Source organism: Delphinus delphis, chromosome 13 (genome assembly GCF_949987515.2).
Source record: "Delphinus delphis chromosome 13, mDelDel1.2, whole genome shotgun sequence".
In the NCBI taxonomy this organism is placed as follows: Eukaryota; Metazoa; Chordata; class Mammalia; order Artiodactyla; family Delphinidae; genus Delphinus; species Delphinus delphis.
The window spans coordinates 25813855-25829449 of record NC_082695.1 but is presented as its reverse complement, the minus strand read 5'-3'; the positions used below and the strand labels follow the sequence as shown (position 1 = coordinate 25829449).

At 50.3% G+C, this 15595-nt stretch overlaps 1 protein-coding gene across 3 annotated transcripts in view; it reads left to right on the top strand.

Annotated features, from left to right (window-relative positions):
* The window catches only part of UBE2L3 (ubiquitin conjugating enzyme E2 L3), a 44567-nt gene that overhangs the window by 6258 nt on the left and 22714 nt on the right, over positions 1-15595 (top strand). For 2 of the 3 annotated variants that reach the window (XR_009521705.1, XM_060028494.1), the window contains exon 2: positions 7407-7502. Coding sequence is in view for 1 of the 3 variants with exons in the window: in XM_060028494.1 (XP_059884477.1) it covers positions 7407-7502 (96 nt within the window). In the remaining 2 variants the exon portion in view is untranslated. Of the gene's footprint in view, positions 1-2087; positions 2115-7406; positions 7503-15595 lie in introns of those variants that run through there. The other variant, XR_009521704.1, reaches the window with a different exon arrangement.

The window sequence follows — 15595 nt, the reverse complement described above, 5'->3', positions numbered from 1 at the left end:
GGTCTGTAAATGTGTGCACCCGCCCCCCGTGCCAGTCATTGGGAAACTCAGCACAGGAAAGCCACTTTACAGGTAGATCCGCTGCGTGGTCCACATGACTGTCCCTGTCTCCATCCCGGGATGCTGAACTCCAGAGTGTGTGATGCAGGTCAGAGTGCCAGGCCCACCCCCGTTCAGTTGGAGGCACACACGCATCCCGGAGTGAGGCCACCGTGCAGAGTGGGCCAGAGCGTGTGGGCAGCGCTGAGTGTCCCCTGCAGCCGTGTCCTGTTGGCACGATCATGCGCAGGTGGCCTGCTTCCTGGAGCAGCGTGCTGTGGTTGAGTTCTCCAAGACCTGGTTCAGATCCTCATCTCTGCCGCAGGCTCATCTGTGTCCTCGCCCTGAGCCTCAGTGTCCTGATTTCTCCAAAGGGACAGTGACACTCCCTCATAGAGTGAGGACCATCGCTGAGTGTGTCCATCGTGGCAGTAACTGAGTGTGACATAGCTGGCACACCACTGGCTCGCTGTGGAGACGTGGTGGTGGGGCCCCCTTGGCTGAGCAGTCACTGAAATAAGAGACTCATGTCCTGGAGCTTTGAAGCCTTATGTTTTAGATTTACAGTGTATTGAATTACATTAAGGTCATAATTGAGTGTCATTGCCACTGGTTCCTTTGTGCAAGCTTGGAAAGTGCATTTCTGTCAAAATTAGTCACTTTGATACAGTCCCACAAGCAAGAAGTAGCTCTTTCAAATTATTAATGTCCCACCAGTTGCGTGGCTGGTATTTGACAGGGATCTTGTACTTTCCCTTGAACGTCGGGCTCTACCTGCCGGGTTTCATTTTGCCTGGATGGGAGAGCCTAGAAGTGTTCCGGGCACAGAAGAAACAGTTGCGGGGTGACTCGCCATAAATGGAGGGCTCAGGTGAAGGCTGTGTATGTTTGTCCTTTTGTCGTCGAGAGTCTGGGAAAGTGCAGTTCCAGGGCCGCCAGGCCCCCCAGGATCCTGACCAGGGAATGGGAGCCCCCGCCCCCCTTCCCCACCACTCTGTGGCTGGACATCCATGGAACAAAGTCTCTGGCTTGGGCTCTAGTCCTGGCTCTGCCCTGTCCAAGGTCTGTCTGTGACTGGGCCCCTCTCAGCCTCTCTCCAGCCTTCCCTCCTGTCAAATAAAGCTCACTGGTTGGCCTGGCCCCCCTCAGGGGCATCGTGAGGCTCTGGTCTCTGCTTCTCACTTGGGGTCTGGCTCCTGCTGTTCACGTGGCTGGGTGGGGTGTGCGACTCTTGCACAAAGGCCAGCATCTTCCCTACCATGCCTCCTCCTGTTCTGCTTTGTTGGGATTTTGAAGGTGACAGTGCCCTGTGGAGGGGAGTGTGATGCGCCATTGGCAGGCCCCTGTCTTATGCTTCTTTGTCTTTTTCTTTTTAATTGGATCAGGTCATTTCTGAAAGCTTTGTGCTAACCGTAAACATCTTCATTTCTCATTTAAGGCCCCCGTGAGCTCTGGTCGTAGGCTGTCAACACCAATGTCATATCATGTGTATGTCCTGTTATATAGAACAGATAGAATATGTACGTTGGTGCCCTGACACTCTTAGATTTTAAGAAGTGTGGTGACACAGTTGTGGAGGGGAATGAACCGAACCCTAATTGAGTACCTCCTGCCAGCTTCAGCAACATCCAGCGTTTCTTGTAATTCTCAGCAGGGCCCTATGGAGTAAGCTTCCTACCGTAAGACTAGACTCCTAGACTCGAGCTTCAGGTGGTGTGAAAGGTGGGGCTGGGTTGAGCCCGGGCCTGTCTGACTCCAGAGTCCTCTGCTCTTCCTGGTCCACTGATGATTTGTTGAAGCAACCACCTACCAAATCAAAATATTGTTTCTGTGTATTATATATAAAATAAATGTTGAAGAGAATGGTTGGGGATTGAAATATTCTGCTTTTATCGCCCATAGGAAGGTTCAGCAGAGAAGGTTCAACAGTAGAATAAGCAATATAAGTCACAGTATGCACCTTCTAAGAAAAGTTCAGACCGGTTTCCGGGTTTCTGTCGGCGCAGACTTGTTGCTGTCAGAGGGACTCCTCGCCTTGCTTCTGTGTGCTGGCCCGGTGGGAGGCCTTTGCTCTGGTAGGAGCTTGTTTGCAGATGTGGAAGTGACACTGAGTCAGAGAACTGGTCTCTTCTTTGCTGGAAGGCTGGGTTGTTCTCAAGGAGGGGTGCCCCTCACTGTGGCCTGGGACCCCTGGCCCAGGTGCCTGGTGCTCTCTGGAGGTTCTCAGTCTGTGGGTCCACGGGAGTCAGCCACCCCTCACTCCCCCCTGCGCCTGGGACCCACACCCTGGCCGAGTCCCCAGAATTAGTAGCCTTTCCAGCCAAGCTCTGTTCCTGTTGCTTCCCGAACCACCTGGGGATTCCTTCCTTCTACGGCTCTGCCTGCGTCTCCCACGGGGACACCTATTCTCTTCACCCCAGGGTCCATCCTCCCCCTCCCTCAGGGCTGGTGTCAGCCTCTCCCGTGAAGCTGTTGGCCTCTGCTGTAGGCGCCCCCCACACCCCCGCAGGTCCCCAGAGCAGCTCCGCTCTCTTAACCCAGCTTCAACAGCCAGGAAGACCTTCAGCTTTACTTTCTGTAGTTCTTTAGGGGCGCATTGTGCTTTTTTCCATTTAGCAAATAGGAAATTACACCATGATATTAAATATGCCTTTTTTTTTTTAAATATGCCTTTTTTAAAAACTGTACCAGCGCCCCCTACCTTGACACTTGCCGTCCATAGCATTGATTTAACATCTGAAGCAGCCATGACTCAGACCGCTGATTTTTCCTTTGTACATCTGTCTGGATTTCATTTTTCTTTTTTGTTGTTGAAGTATGGTTGATTTACCGTGTTGTGTTTCAGGTGTACAGCACAGTGATGCAGTTATATATATACACATATATATGTTCTTTTCCAACTTCTTTTCTCTCTCTTTTTTTTTTTTTTTTTTTTGCGGTACGCGGGCCTCTCACTGTTGTGGCCTCTCCCGTTGCGGAGCACAGGCTCTGGACGTGCAGGCTCAGCAGCCATGGCTCATGGGCCTAGCCGCTCCGCAGCACGTGGGATCTTCCCGGACTGGGGCACGAACCCATGTCCCCTGCATTGGCAGGCGGACTCTCAACCACTGCGCCACCAGGGAAGCCCTCTCTTATATGTTTTTATAAAATACTGAGTATAGTTCCCTGTGTTATACAATAGGTCCTTGTTGGTTATCTGTTTTACACATAGTATGTCTGGATTTCTTAAAGAGGACCATGGCCTCACACTGATTAGGAACCACTGGCTCCTGAGGGCTTCTCAGTGTGTGAGGATTACCCAGGGAGACTGTAAACAGTCGAATATCAAAGAAGGAAAGAAACAGAGACTTGGTTAATTCTTCCCCGGCTCAGATGTGTACACTGCATTGTGAGACGAGGGCGTGCTGTGTATAATGTGTCCTGCTCCCTGTCTCTGCTCGGGGACCAGCAAGTCTCCTGCTGGGGCCGGACCGTGTCCCCTGCTGGTGCCCGTGGGGCTGTCGGGCAGTGGTCGCTTGTGCCCGATGCCACGCTTTGGCCTAGAGTGTTGCCGACACGCCAAGTTCTCCCTCTGGGCTTTGAGGAGTGCAGCCCTCTCTCTCTCCCTCGCCACTCACCCTGCCCAGGAAGCCCGCTCCCCACCAGGAGGGGGACGTGTGAGTGTCTGGTTCTCCTTCCCCGGTGTCTCTCTCGGCCTGTCAGCATCGTCCCGTCTGCCTGAAGCAGCCGACCAACTGCTCTCGCAGAACTGACGCAGACCTTTGTGGGGCGTGTTTTGTCAGTCCCTGTGGTTCTTGGCTTTGGTCTTCCCAACTCCGTTCTGGAGCTGGACCCCTCTTTCTCCCACCATCCGTCGGACGTTCCAACTCTGAATCGATGTGGTCTCCTTGCCATTCCTCCCCCCGTTCTTCATCTTCAGTTACAGGCTGCAGTCACGCTGGAGGGTTTGTTAGGCCTTCAGATGAACCCGTCTCTCTTTTTTTTTTTCCTATAAATTTATTTGTTTAATTTATTTAGTTTTGGCTGCATTAGGTCTTTGTTGCTGCACGTGGGCTTTCTCTTGGTTGTGGTCCGCGGGCTTCTCATTGTGGTGGCTTCTCTTGTCGCAGAGCATAGGCTCTAGGCGCGCGGGCTTCAGTAGTTGTGGCTCACACGGGCTCTAGAGCACAGGCACAGTAGTTGTGGCGCACGGGCTTAGTTGCTCCACAGCATGTGGGATCTTCCCAGACTAGGGTTCGAACCCGTGCCCCCTGCATTGGCAGGCGGACTTTTAACCACTGTGCCACCAGGGGAACCCCCGTCTCTTCTCTGAATGACTTGAGTCGGTCTTCAGCTTGTTCTCGGTGGAGGCGTGATTGGCATTTCGGGCTGATCAGTTCCTGTCTGCGGGACTGTCTTGTGCATCTCAGGACTTTCAGCGTCCCGGCCCCCAAGAGTGTCAGTGGTTCTCAGCAGCTGTGGCTCTGGAGGGTGTTGGGAAGCTGGGTGGAGCTGTGTCACAGGCCTGGCATCTAGTGGGCAGGGCTCAGCGCTGCCCTGTTGAGAAACTCCCAGGGGCTGCCTGGCATTCCCTGGAGATGACAGGACTGGATGGCCAGCTTGTTTGTCTTGGTTTCTCTTACTTCTGCCTTATACCCACTTCTTGTTGTTTAGAACTATGCAAAGGCACCTGCCTCGTCATCTTTGCTGAGCGTCACTTGACAGCGAGGTGACTTGAGCTTACCCGGTAACCGTGCTCCGGGTTTCCCAAGCCTCCCAGCTCTGCTGTCACAGCATCACCATCTTCTCCTGCAGGTGGTGGGGGGCAGGGCGGGGGGCAGGGTTGCTGTCCTCCTCGCACCGAGCAGCTCCCGTCTTTGTTCCCGTGTCTCTTGATATCAGAGCATGATAGTTGCCCGCCCTGCACCCCTGCCAACACGCCACTCCTCCGTTTCTTGAGCAAGGTTCAGTTTCTCACTGCCAAGTTACGGTGGACAGTCCTACCTGCCACGTTTTTGTAATTTCCTTTGAAATGTACCTCCTTGTGTTTATTACCCATACCTCGTGTTGTTAGTGTGTGGATTTCTGAAGCTGTAAAGTATATTTATAGATTATTTTAAAATTTATTTTGTCCTATGAATATTGAATCTATTCTCTGTTGTTTCTTCTTTCTTACTCTTTTTTTTTTAATTTTTTGGCCTTGCTGTGCGGCATGCGGGATGCAGGATTTTCTTGAGCAGGGATCGAACCCGTGCCCCCTGCAGTGGTAGCATGGAGTCTTAACCACTGGACCACCAGGGAAGTCCCTGTTTGACTGCTAATTTCACAATTCTATCTGGAATTTTTTCCCATCTGTATTTGGTTTAAACATTTTTTAGCTTGGTAGGACTCAGCGCTACGGGACATGGTCTCTTCTGTTTCTAGACAAGAATCTTACTCTAGTGCCTTGAGCCGAGGGCCGGAAGGTCCCAGCACATAGAGAGCCCTGTTTACCCCAGGGCCTCGCCCCTCTCCAATCCCCTGCTTCCCATCTGATCAGTCACCGGATCACTAAGCAGATATTGTATTTGTGTGTGACGGTGGGCTCCTGGGCTTCCTGACCCCTGCCGTGCGCCGCCTCTTTTGGAGCTTACGTTCTGTTTGGGGAGTGGACCAGAGTGGGAGTGTGGGTGTGAGATTTGTTTCTTCCCCTTCCTGAATGTGCCCAGGCTTCATAATCCCCAGGGGAGCCTTTCCGATGAGCCCTGGGCATTAGTAGGAGGACCAGCTGACAGCTGGCAGGTCGGGTGGTCTCTCAGGTTCCATGCTTCCCCTCCTGCGGGCTCAGGAAGAGGGGCCAGGCCACCCCTTCCCCCACTGCTGGGGCCATGGCCACTAGCATCTTCCTCGTGGAAGCTGAGCATTGCTTAGAAATGGAACTCATCCTCTCACTGTGCAGCTTGCTAAAAATCCCCATTTCTCTCCACCCCACATCTGCTAGACCAGAGTTTCTGGGCCTGGGGCCCAGGCCGACGAGTGTGGTGGGCAGCTAGGGCTGGCAAGCAGCAGTCTTCCCTGTGGGAAGAGACTCAGCCTGGCCCCTGCCACCAAGCAGCAGCGTGTCCCACCTGTCTCCTCTGTGCAGTCACTTGACGTGCTATCCTCCTTATCCTGCCCCGTGCCAGGCACACCTGTAACATCGGCTCAGCCCCCTTTCTCGGGACTCTTCTTCCTTATCTCGTATCCCCCAGGGTGCCTTGTACACTGGCCGTTTGATGGGAATGTGGCACGCAGAGGATAGGGCGGCTGGTTCAGAGCCTCTGTGCCATCCTGCGCCACGGCACCAAACATGAAGGGGCTTCCTGGTTCTAGAGGGCTGCGGGGGCCAGACCAGCGAGGAGGAAGCCTGGGCTGTGGGACGCCATCCTGTGGGCCCTGCGGAGGAGGCAGGGCTGGGCTGGGTGGTGCTGTGGGGTTGGAGAGAGAGGCATCCAGGAGATGTGGAGGACGCTGTTGTGTCGTGGACGAGAGCCGGGTTGGGGTGTGGTGGGGGAGCGCCTCACTCTAGGCTCTGAGGATGGAGGAGCATGGGGGACCCAGGTGGGCGGGTGGCTGTGCAGTGGGTGGCTTGGGCCATAACGCCTGTTGGACGGTCACTCGAGTTGTTGGGGAAGCGGTGGGAAATGTCAGGCTAGTGCAGGGTTGAAAAACAAGTGACAGACAATTCTAGGCTAGAGACGGGAAGGGCCCTGATGTCGCCTGGCCGGCCGTGCTTTCTGGATGAAGTGGCGTTTGTATGATAACAACCCCTCATATATTTGCAAGGCATTTTCTTGCACATAGCATGGTTCCCCCTCCTTGTCTACATCTTTGGGTCTCAATGCCCTTTTGCAGCAGAGGAAACCGAGGCTTAGTGAAGGTTTCCATCCTCCCCCACCCCCCCTCCAGCCCCAGACTGGGTCGTCGGGCCCCAGCCATGTGCCCTGTGGAGGGAGAGCCCTTCTGAAACTGCACTCCGGCGTTGGGTGGAAAACTGTGGGTTTGTTTGCTTCTCTTCCCCAGTTCCATTCACCTTTACACGGAGGCAGCGCTTCATAGATCTGGGTTGGAAGGAGTCAGGTCTTCAGCACCTGGCCTGTGCCCCTGCTGCGTGGGGACAGCCCATAGGGGAGGGGATCGTCCACTGGGGCTGTGGGTTCACCGAGGTGGGTGCTTGTCTTGGCCTGGGGTACGGGTCAAGGGGGCCACTGCGGCTCCAGGCCTCTTAACCAGGCCAGGGCATCCAGCCATGCTCTGAGATGGCCTTGGTGGCGGTGTCGGCACTTGGTTTAATTTGAGGGAGTCAGGAGGGATCTAACGTGTGGTGCTTTCCCCTATTTGACACCCCTTTATGCTTTGTCAATCAACAGGAGCTTGAAGAAATCCGCAAATGTGGGATGAAAAACTTCCGTAACATCCAGGTTGATGAAGCTAATTTATTGACTTGGCAAGGGCTTATTGTTCCTGTGAGTATTGAACACCTCCACTTCTTACCAGATTATTCTTTACGCTGATGTGTGTGCTACGGGCTTCTCCCTCTGCTCCCAAGGCGGCTCTGACTCTAGGCGGCCAGCAGGTGCCCGAGGCGGCTGTCGCGGAGGCTCACAGGGCAGGGCCGTGAAGGGGAGCCCATCTGGGCTCTGGTCTCCTGACATTCTGAGGTCCGAGCCTTCCAGGCCTGTGAGGGTCGGCCCGGAAAGGACGTGCGTCTGTGCTCCTGCTCTTCCTTGGCTTCTCTCTGCCTGGCCGCGTTTGTCCAAACGGGCCGCTTTCTCCGACCTCTCTTGGGAGATAGCGGGTGTTTTCATCCATGTCTTCTCTTTGCTCTCCTGCCTGGGTTTGCGTCTGTGTTTCTAACCCTCTGGACACCTGTGTTCCAGGTTTTATTCTTGGGACCCTCCAGTCTGTGCCTCCCATTGGTCTCAAGTCCCTTTGCCTAGTGGCCCCCCAGTGTTTCTCTGGGGCATCTGCCCCCACGCCTCACTCCCTGTCGCCCAGACTTCCTTTGGGTGCTCGGGCCCTCTCCTCACCGCGGCTTCCTGTGGCCTCCCCGCCCTCTGGATTCTGCATCTACTCTTTCTGCAGCCCTTCATCTCCCTGTCCAGAGGCTTGTCCCATGCTGACTCCAGCTGTGACCCCGGTTTCCCTGCCCTCCCATAACTGCTTCTGGCAACACCTGGCCCACGTCCTCAGCCCCGGCTCGGCAGGTCCAGCCCTGGCCCTGAGGTCCTCACTCCTGTCCTGCCACTTCCTCTCAACTCTTAGCCATGGCTCTTGTCCAGCCTCTTGCCTTTCTCTTGCTCTGTTTTGTCTCTTGGGGACCTTGCTTCTTCCAGTGTCAGGTCATTGGGTTCTTGCTGGACGTGGAGGGGTGCGTCTTGGCCTCTGTTCCTGCCCATCTTGGCCTCTGCTCCTGCCCGCTTGCCGGAGGCAGCCTTACTTGGACGTCATGTGCCTTCCATGTCCCCGGCTTGCGACAGAGACCCTCTGTGCCAGTGACCCCCGTTCCTTCCTGTTCTTCCCACCCCCCGCCACCTCCTTTCATCCCCCCTGCCCTGTGCCTCACCCCTCCCCCCGCACCCCCCCACCCCGCCGCCCAGTGTAAAATCTCTCCTTACGAAGAGATGGGTCACTTTGCCAGAGCCGAGCAGAGAGCACGCTGACCAGAGATGCTTCCTTCTTGACACTGGTTGTAGGTCATGCTTTTTTAACAGTCCCTGGAACTTGAACAGCAAATATTGGATTTGTAGTTTATTTTTATAATCATTTGGATAACTAAGGAAAGATATGCTTTATAGTGTTTCAGTGCACACCAAAAATTATAAACCTGGCAGCGTCCAGCCTGGTTTTGCCCCCAGCCCTTGCCCACTGTGGGGACATATTAGATGTTGAGTGGAAGGATGGCCAAGACCATCTGACCCCTGGCACTTTCCTAATTGAGATTTTGTTTCCTACTGATAAAATAGGTGAATAGTTAAGATGTGGATCTTTTGAAAAATAATAAGAATGACCGGGACAGTTTTAAGCGGTCAGGCTGGGCAGCCTACCGTGGGAGCTCAGTAGCCGGCTCCAAGGGTAGGTGGCTGTCTGGCAGGCGTCTCCCTGGTGTCGCATCGGCAGAGCCTGTGGAACGGGCGACTTCTCATTGAGCCCCGGGTGGAGATGGCTGGTAGAGTCCCAGTGGCCTGGGCCAAGGCTCCAGGCAGTGTCTGGAGCATCTGGGGAAGCTGTGCCTGGAGACAGGGCTGTGGCCAGGGCTCCTCTCGCCCTGCTCACGCTGCCTCTTCCTACTTCTCTGGCCCCTGGGTTGGCGTGAGGAGAGTTTCAAGGAAGCAGTTGGCAACTGCTCTGTCCAAGGTCCCCACTAGTACCCCACACCTGGGCCTCGGGTCTTCCTGCTCTGTAGGGGCTGGGTCAGCAAGGGGTCTTCTCCCCAAACTCACCTGGGATCCATCCAGCTGGAGTGAAAAGCAGGGCCAGGCTGATAAAGATGTGGCCCCCGGGGAAGTGGGCCTTTACAGCAGGGTACTTGCTGGTCCTGGGGAAGCCACCTGGCAAATCCACCCTGGTTGCAGTTCAGAGAGAGGGCAGGCCCAGACCTCAGGGGGCGATGGCGGGGGCACTTCATCGTTACCATGGCAGTTCAGGTTGATTCCCTTTAAACACTTGGTTTTTTTGTGTTTTTTTGGGGGTACGCGGGCCTGTCACTGTTGTGGCCTCTCCCGTTGCGGAGCGCAGGCTCTGGACGTGCAGGCTCAGCGGCCATGGCTCACGGGCCTAGCCGCTCTGCGGCATGTGGGATCTTCCGAGACCGGGACACGAACCCGTGTCCCCTGCATCGGCAGGCAGACTCTCAACCACTGCGCCACCAGGGAAGCCCTAAACACTTGTTTTTATATAAGATTTCTCCATTTAAAATTCAGATGTAAGGTCTAAGGAAGAAAAGAATCCCATAATCCCATTATGAAGAAATTCAGTTTAGTGAGTTTTTGGCACATGCCCTTCAGGAACAGGGGCCTAGTGGTGAACCTTCTTGAGGCTTCTCTCCCAGTGGGCGTGTCCACCCCTAACCGGGTGCTCACACCCCCTTTAATGGGCCAGTTGCTGATGTCAGAATTTTATCATTATTTGGTCATTGCCCTGAAACTCTTCATGAACATAAGTTTTAGTAACTATCCTATAGCCCATGTTTTATAAGTTATAGGTGTACAATATAGTCATTTTTATTTTAGATTCTGATCTTAAGATACAGTATTCTGTATTACATATTCCATTAGGATCAGGGTTGTACTATATTTAAGGAAAAACCATCTTTAGGGCTATATATGTTGTCAAATTACTTTCCAGAAAGATTGTGCTAGTTTATACTCCTACAGGTACTGTCTGCACAAGTGCCCACAAGTGCCCACACGTGTCCTTGGCTGTTGTGGAGGTTGCTGAGCATTTTTAAAGGGGGTTCTGAGTGTCACGTGCTTCAGCACCCAGGCTGTGCGGGACCGCTGCCCAAGGGGAGAGCCCCAGCCCTGCCCCTGACGGGAGGGGTGGTGATCTTGGGCCAGCTACACAGTTAGTCCCAGCATCCTCACCTCTAAAAGGAGCGCTTCCCTTCTGGCTGTTGTAAAAGTTCAGTAAGTGCACATGTTAAATGCTTAGTCTCACTCGGGGGCTCTCTGGAACGCTGTTTGCCCTAACAGAGGGTCCATGAAACAACACGCAGGAAGAAATTCTTGTCAGTTTGATAGGTGCAAAAGTTCTCAGCTTGATATGTGTCTTTGTCCCATTTGGGCTGTTGTATAACAAAATACTAGATAGCTGAGCTTATAAGCAACAGAAATTTATTTCTCACAGTCCTGGGAGCTGTAGGTCTGAGATCAGTGCTAGTTGGGTGAGGACCTTCTTCTCACGAGTCACAGGCTGTTGCTCGCATGGCAGAAGGGGCACCACCAGTCCCATTCGTGAGGGCTCTGCCCTGGTGGTCTAATCCCCTCCCAGAGGCCCCACCTCCCCACACCATCACCTTGGGGGGGGTAGGTTTTTGTTTTTGTTTTTCTGGCTGTGTTGGGTCTTCGTTGCTGCACGCAGGCTTTCTCTGTTTGTGGTGAGTGGGGGCTACTCTTTGTTGTGGTGCGTGGGCTTCTCGTTGTGGTGCCTTCTCTTGTTGTGGAGCACGGGCCCTAGCTGTGCTGGCTTCAGTATTTGTGGCTCACGGGCTTAGCTGCTTTGTGGCATGTGGGATCTTCCCTGACCAGGGCTTGAACCCGTGTCCCCTGCATTAGCAGGCGGACTCTTAGCCACTGTGCCACCAGGGAAGTCCAGGGCGGTAGGTTTTGACATAGGAATTTGGAGGGACACAAACATTCGGACCATAGTAATTTGTATTTAAAATTTTGTTTTTGCAGTTGAAGGTTTTTTTACTTATTTATTGACTGTTTATGTCTTTACAGTCTATTATCTAATAAGGTTTTAGTATGTTTGTCAAATTGCAGGAATTCTGTGTATTAATCCTTTGTGTCTGGGACAAATAATTTTCAGCTTAGTGTTTTCTTTTAAATTTTGTTTATTCAAAATTCCTAATTTTAAAGTTTCTCTTTTAAAAAATTTAAAAATTTTGCTTCATCAGTTCTTTTTATTGTGGTAAAATGTATGTGACGTAAAATTTGCCATTACAGAACTTTTTAAGTGTACAATTCAGTGGCATTAATTACAGTCAAAATGTTTTGCAGCCATCATCACTGTATTTCCAAAACTTATCACTCAAACAGAAATTCTGTAGCCATGAAGTAATAACACTCTGCTCTCCTACCCCCCAACCCCTAGTACTCCCTAATCTACTCTCTATGTCAATGAATTTGCTTATTGTAGATATTTCACATAAATGAATCATATAAAGTTTGTCCTGGGCTTCCCTGGTGGCGCAGTGGTTGAGAGTCCGCCTGCCGATGCAGGGGACATGGGTTCGTGCCCTGGTCCGGGAAGATCCCACGTGCCGCGGAGCGGCTAGGCCCATGAGCCATGGCCGCTGAGCCTGTGCGTCTGGAGCCGCAACGGGGTGGCCACAACAGTGAGAGGCCCGCGTACCACAAAAAAAAAAAAAAAAAATTGTCCTTTTTTATCTGGCTTATTTCACTCAGCATAATTTTTTTCAAGGTTCATGTACATCATACCATGTATCAGAACATCGTTTTTATGGATAAATAATTTTCTTTTATATGTCTACACCACCTTTTTTTTTTTTTTTTTGGCCTCGCCTTGCAGCATGCAGGATCTTAGTTTCCTGTTCAGGGATCGAACCCATGCACCCTGCAGTGGGAGTGTGAAGTCTTAACCCCTGATATGCAGGTATCTGCCTGAGTCCCATCTTCAGTTTTTCGGGGTAATATGTAGAAGTGGAATTGGCTGAATCACATGGTAACTCTGTGTTTAACTCTTTGAGGAACTGCCAGACTGATTTCCGCAGTGGCTGCACCATCTTACATTCCCACCAGCAGTGCACAAGGATTCCAGTTTTTCCACATCCTCACCAACAATTATTTTCCTTTTTTTTTTTAAAGTTATAACCATTCTAGTAGATGTGAATTGGAATCTCAATGGTGGTTTCGATTTGCATTTTCCTCATGATTAAGGATGTTGAGCATTGTTTCACTTTTTTTTTTTTGTTTGTTTCACGTTTTTATTGGCCATTTGTATATCTTTGGGGGAATGTCTAAAGTTCTTTAACCCCCCCCTCCTTTTAAAAACATTTTATTTATGTATTTATTTTTGGCTGCATTGGGTCTTCATTGCTGCTCGCGGGCTTTCTCTAGTTATGGAGAGTGGGGGCTACTCTTCATTGCAGTGCGTGAGCTTCTCATTGTGGTGGCTTCTCTTTGTTGTGGAGCATAGGCTCTAGGCGCGTGGGCTTCAGTGGTTGTGGCACACAGCCTCAGTAGTTGTGGCTCGCAGGCTCTAGAGCACAGGCTCAGTAGTTGTGGCGCATGGGCTTAGTTGCTCTGCGGCATGTGGGATCTTCTTGGAGGGCTCGAACCCGTGTACCCTGCATTAAAGACTTTTTTTTTAAGAGCAGTGTTAGGTTTGCAGCAAAACTAAGAGGAAGGACAGATATTTCAGGTATACCCCTTCCCCCCTCCCCCACATAGTCTCCCCCATTATCAACATCCCCCACCAGAGCCGGGCATTTGTTATAACTGATGAACCTATGTTGGCACACCATAATCACCTAAAGGGCACAGTTTACATTGGAGTCACTCTTGGTGTTGTACATCCTGTGAGTTTGAACAATGTATAATGACATGTATCCACCATTAGAGTATCATATAGAGTAGTTTCACTGCCTCAGATCCTATGTGCTCTGTCTGTTCAATCCTTCCCCCCTCCTGGCAAGTACTGATTTTTTTTTTTTAACTGTCTTCATAGTTTGGACGTTCAAGACTGTCGTATGGTTGGAATCATACAGCAGCTTTTCAGATTGGCTTCTTTCGTTTAGTAATGTGCAATTAAGATTTCGTTGTGTTTTGATAGCTCATTTCTTTTTAGCACCAAATAATATTCTGTTGTCTCAATGTACACAGTTTGTTTATCCATTCACCTCCTGAAGGACATTTTGATTGCTTCCAGATTTTGGCAGTTCTGAATAAAGCTGCTATACACATTCTGAGTTGGGTTTTTTGTCTCTTTGTCTTTGAGTTAAAGGAGTTCGTTATATATTCTACATATTAAACCCTTACTAGATATATAATTTGCAGATATTTTCTCCCACTCGGTTGTCTTTTTACTCTCTTGACTGTGTCCTTTGATGCACAAAGTTTTTAATATTCATGAAGTCCATTTTACCTATTTTTTCTATTGTTGCCTGTGCTTTCAGTGTCATATTTGAGAAACCATTGCCAAATCCAAGGTCATGCAGGTTTTGCCCTATGTTTTTCTTCTGAGAATTTTTAGTGTTAACTCTTGAACTTAGCTCTTTGTTCCATTTTGAGTTTTTTTAAATGGTATAGGGTAAGGGTCCAACTTCATTCTGTTGCATGTAGATGTACAATTTTCCCAGGACCATTTGTCGAAAAGACTGCTTTTTCCCATTGAGTGATTCTGGCATCCTTGTCAAAAATTAATAGAGTTAGAAAACTAATAAGGACCTACAGTGTAGCACAGGGAACTCTACTCAGTACTCTGTAATGGCCTGTATGGGGAAAGAATCTAAAAAAGAGTGGCTATACATATAACTGATTCACTTTGCTGTACAGCAGAAACTAACACAACATTGTAAGTCAACTATACGCCAGTAAAAATAAAAAAAATAATAGAACATATATGTGAGGGTTTAATTCTGGACTCTCAATTCTGTTCCTTTTTATATTATTTATTTGGTTGCACTGGGTCTTAGTTGAGGCAGGTGGGCTTCTTAGTTGCGGCTCCAGGGCTCCTTAGTTGTGGCTCACGGGCTCTTTAGTTGCGGCATGCATGTGGTATCTAGTTCCCTGACCAGGGGTCAAACCCGGGTCCCCTGCATTGGGAACATGGAGTCTTATCCACTGCGCCACCAGGGATGTCCCTCAGTTCTGTTCTGCTGGTCTGAATGTCTGTCCTTATGCCAGTACCACACTGTTTTGATTACTGTAGCTTTGTAGTAAGTGTTTGAAATCAGGAAATGTGAGTTCTCCAACTGTGATCTTTTTCAAGATTGTTTTGACTATTCAGGGGCCCTGTGTAACTGGGCAGGACCCTATGGGGCCTTCCCGGAGCAGACCCCTCCCCCATATCCTCTCCTTTAGCTCCTCCCTGAAGTATGTAGATAAAAGTATCTGATGCACATTTCTTGAGTTGTTTTACAGTTGCTAAAACCACCACCAAATGGAAGAAATTAACTACTTGATGACCATGAGTAGGTAGCTCCCAGACCTACTGGTGCCTAAGGATTGATAATGTTAACCCCTGTGACACTACCCTGTTACCTCACCATCAACCAATCAGAATTGTGCACAAGCTGATTACATACCCTGGGACTTCCCTCCCTCACCTGACCTTTAAAAATGCTTTCCTGAAACCCATTGGGGAGTTCGGGTATTTTGAGCACTAGCTGCCCTGGACTCCTTGCTTGGCACCCTGCACTTTCCTTCACCACAACTCAGTGTCAGTAGATTGGTTTTACTGAGTATGGGCAAACAGACCTAAGTTTGGTTCAGTAACACCTTGAGATCCCATATGAATCTTAGGATGGGTTTTTCCATTTGAAAAAAAAAATTATTGAGGTTTTGAAAGAGATTATATTGAATCTTTAGATCACTTTGGGTAGTATTGTCATCTTTACAAAAGCAAGACTTGCAGTCCAGGAACCCAAGATGTCTTTCCATTTATTTAGGTTTTCTTTAACTTCTTTCAGCAGTGTTTTGTAATTTTTGGTGTACAACTTTTACACCTCTGTATTTTTCAGCTCAGGATGAAAAAACAAAACCGAAACAAAATCATAGCCTGGGTCACTTGAAACAACAGAATTCAGTTTTCTCACAGTTCTGGAGGCCAGAAGTCCCAGGTCAAGGTCTGGCAGTAATCAATGATCAAAAAC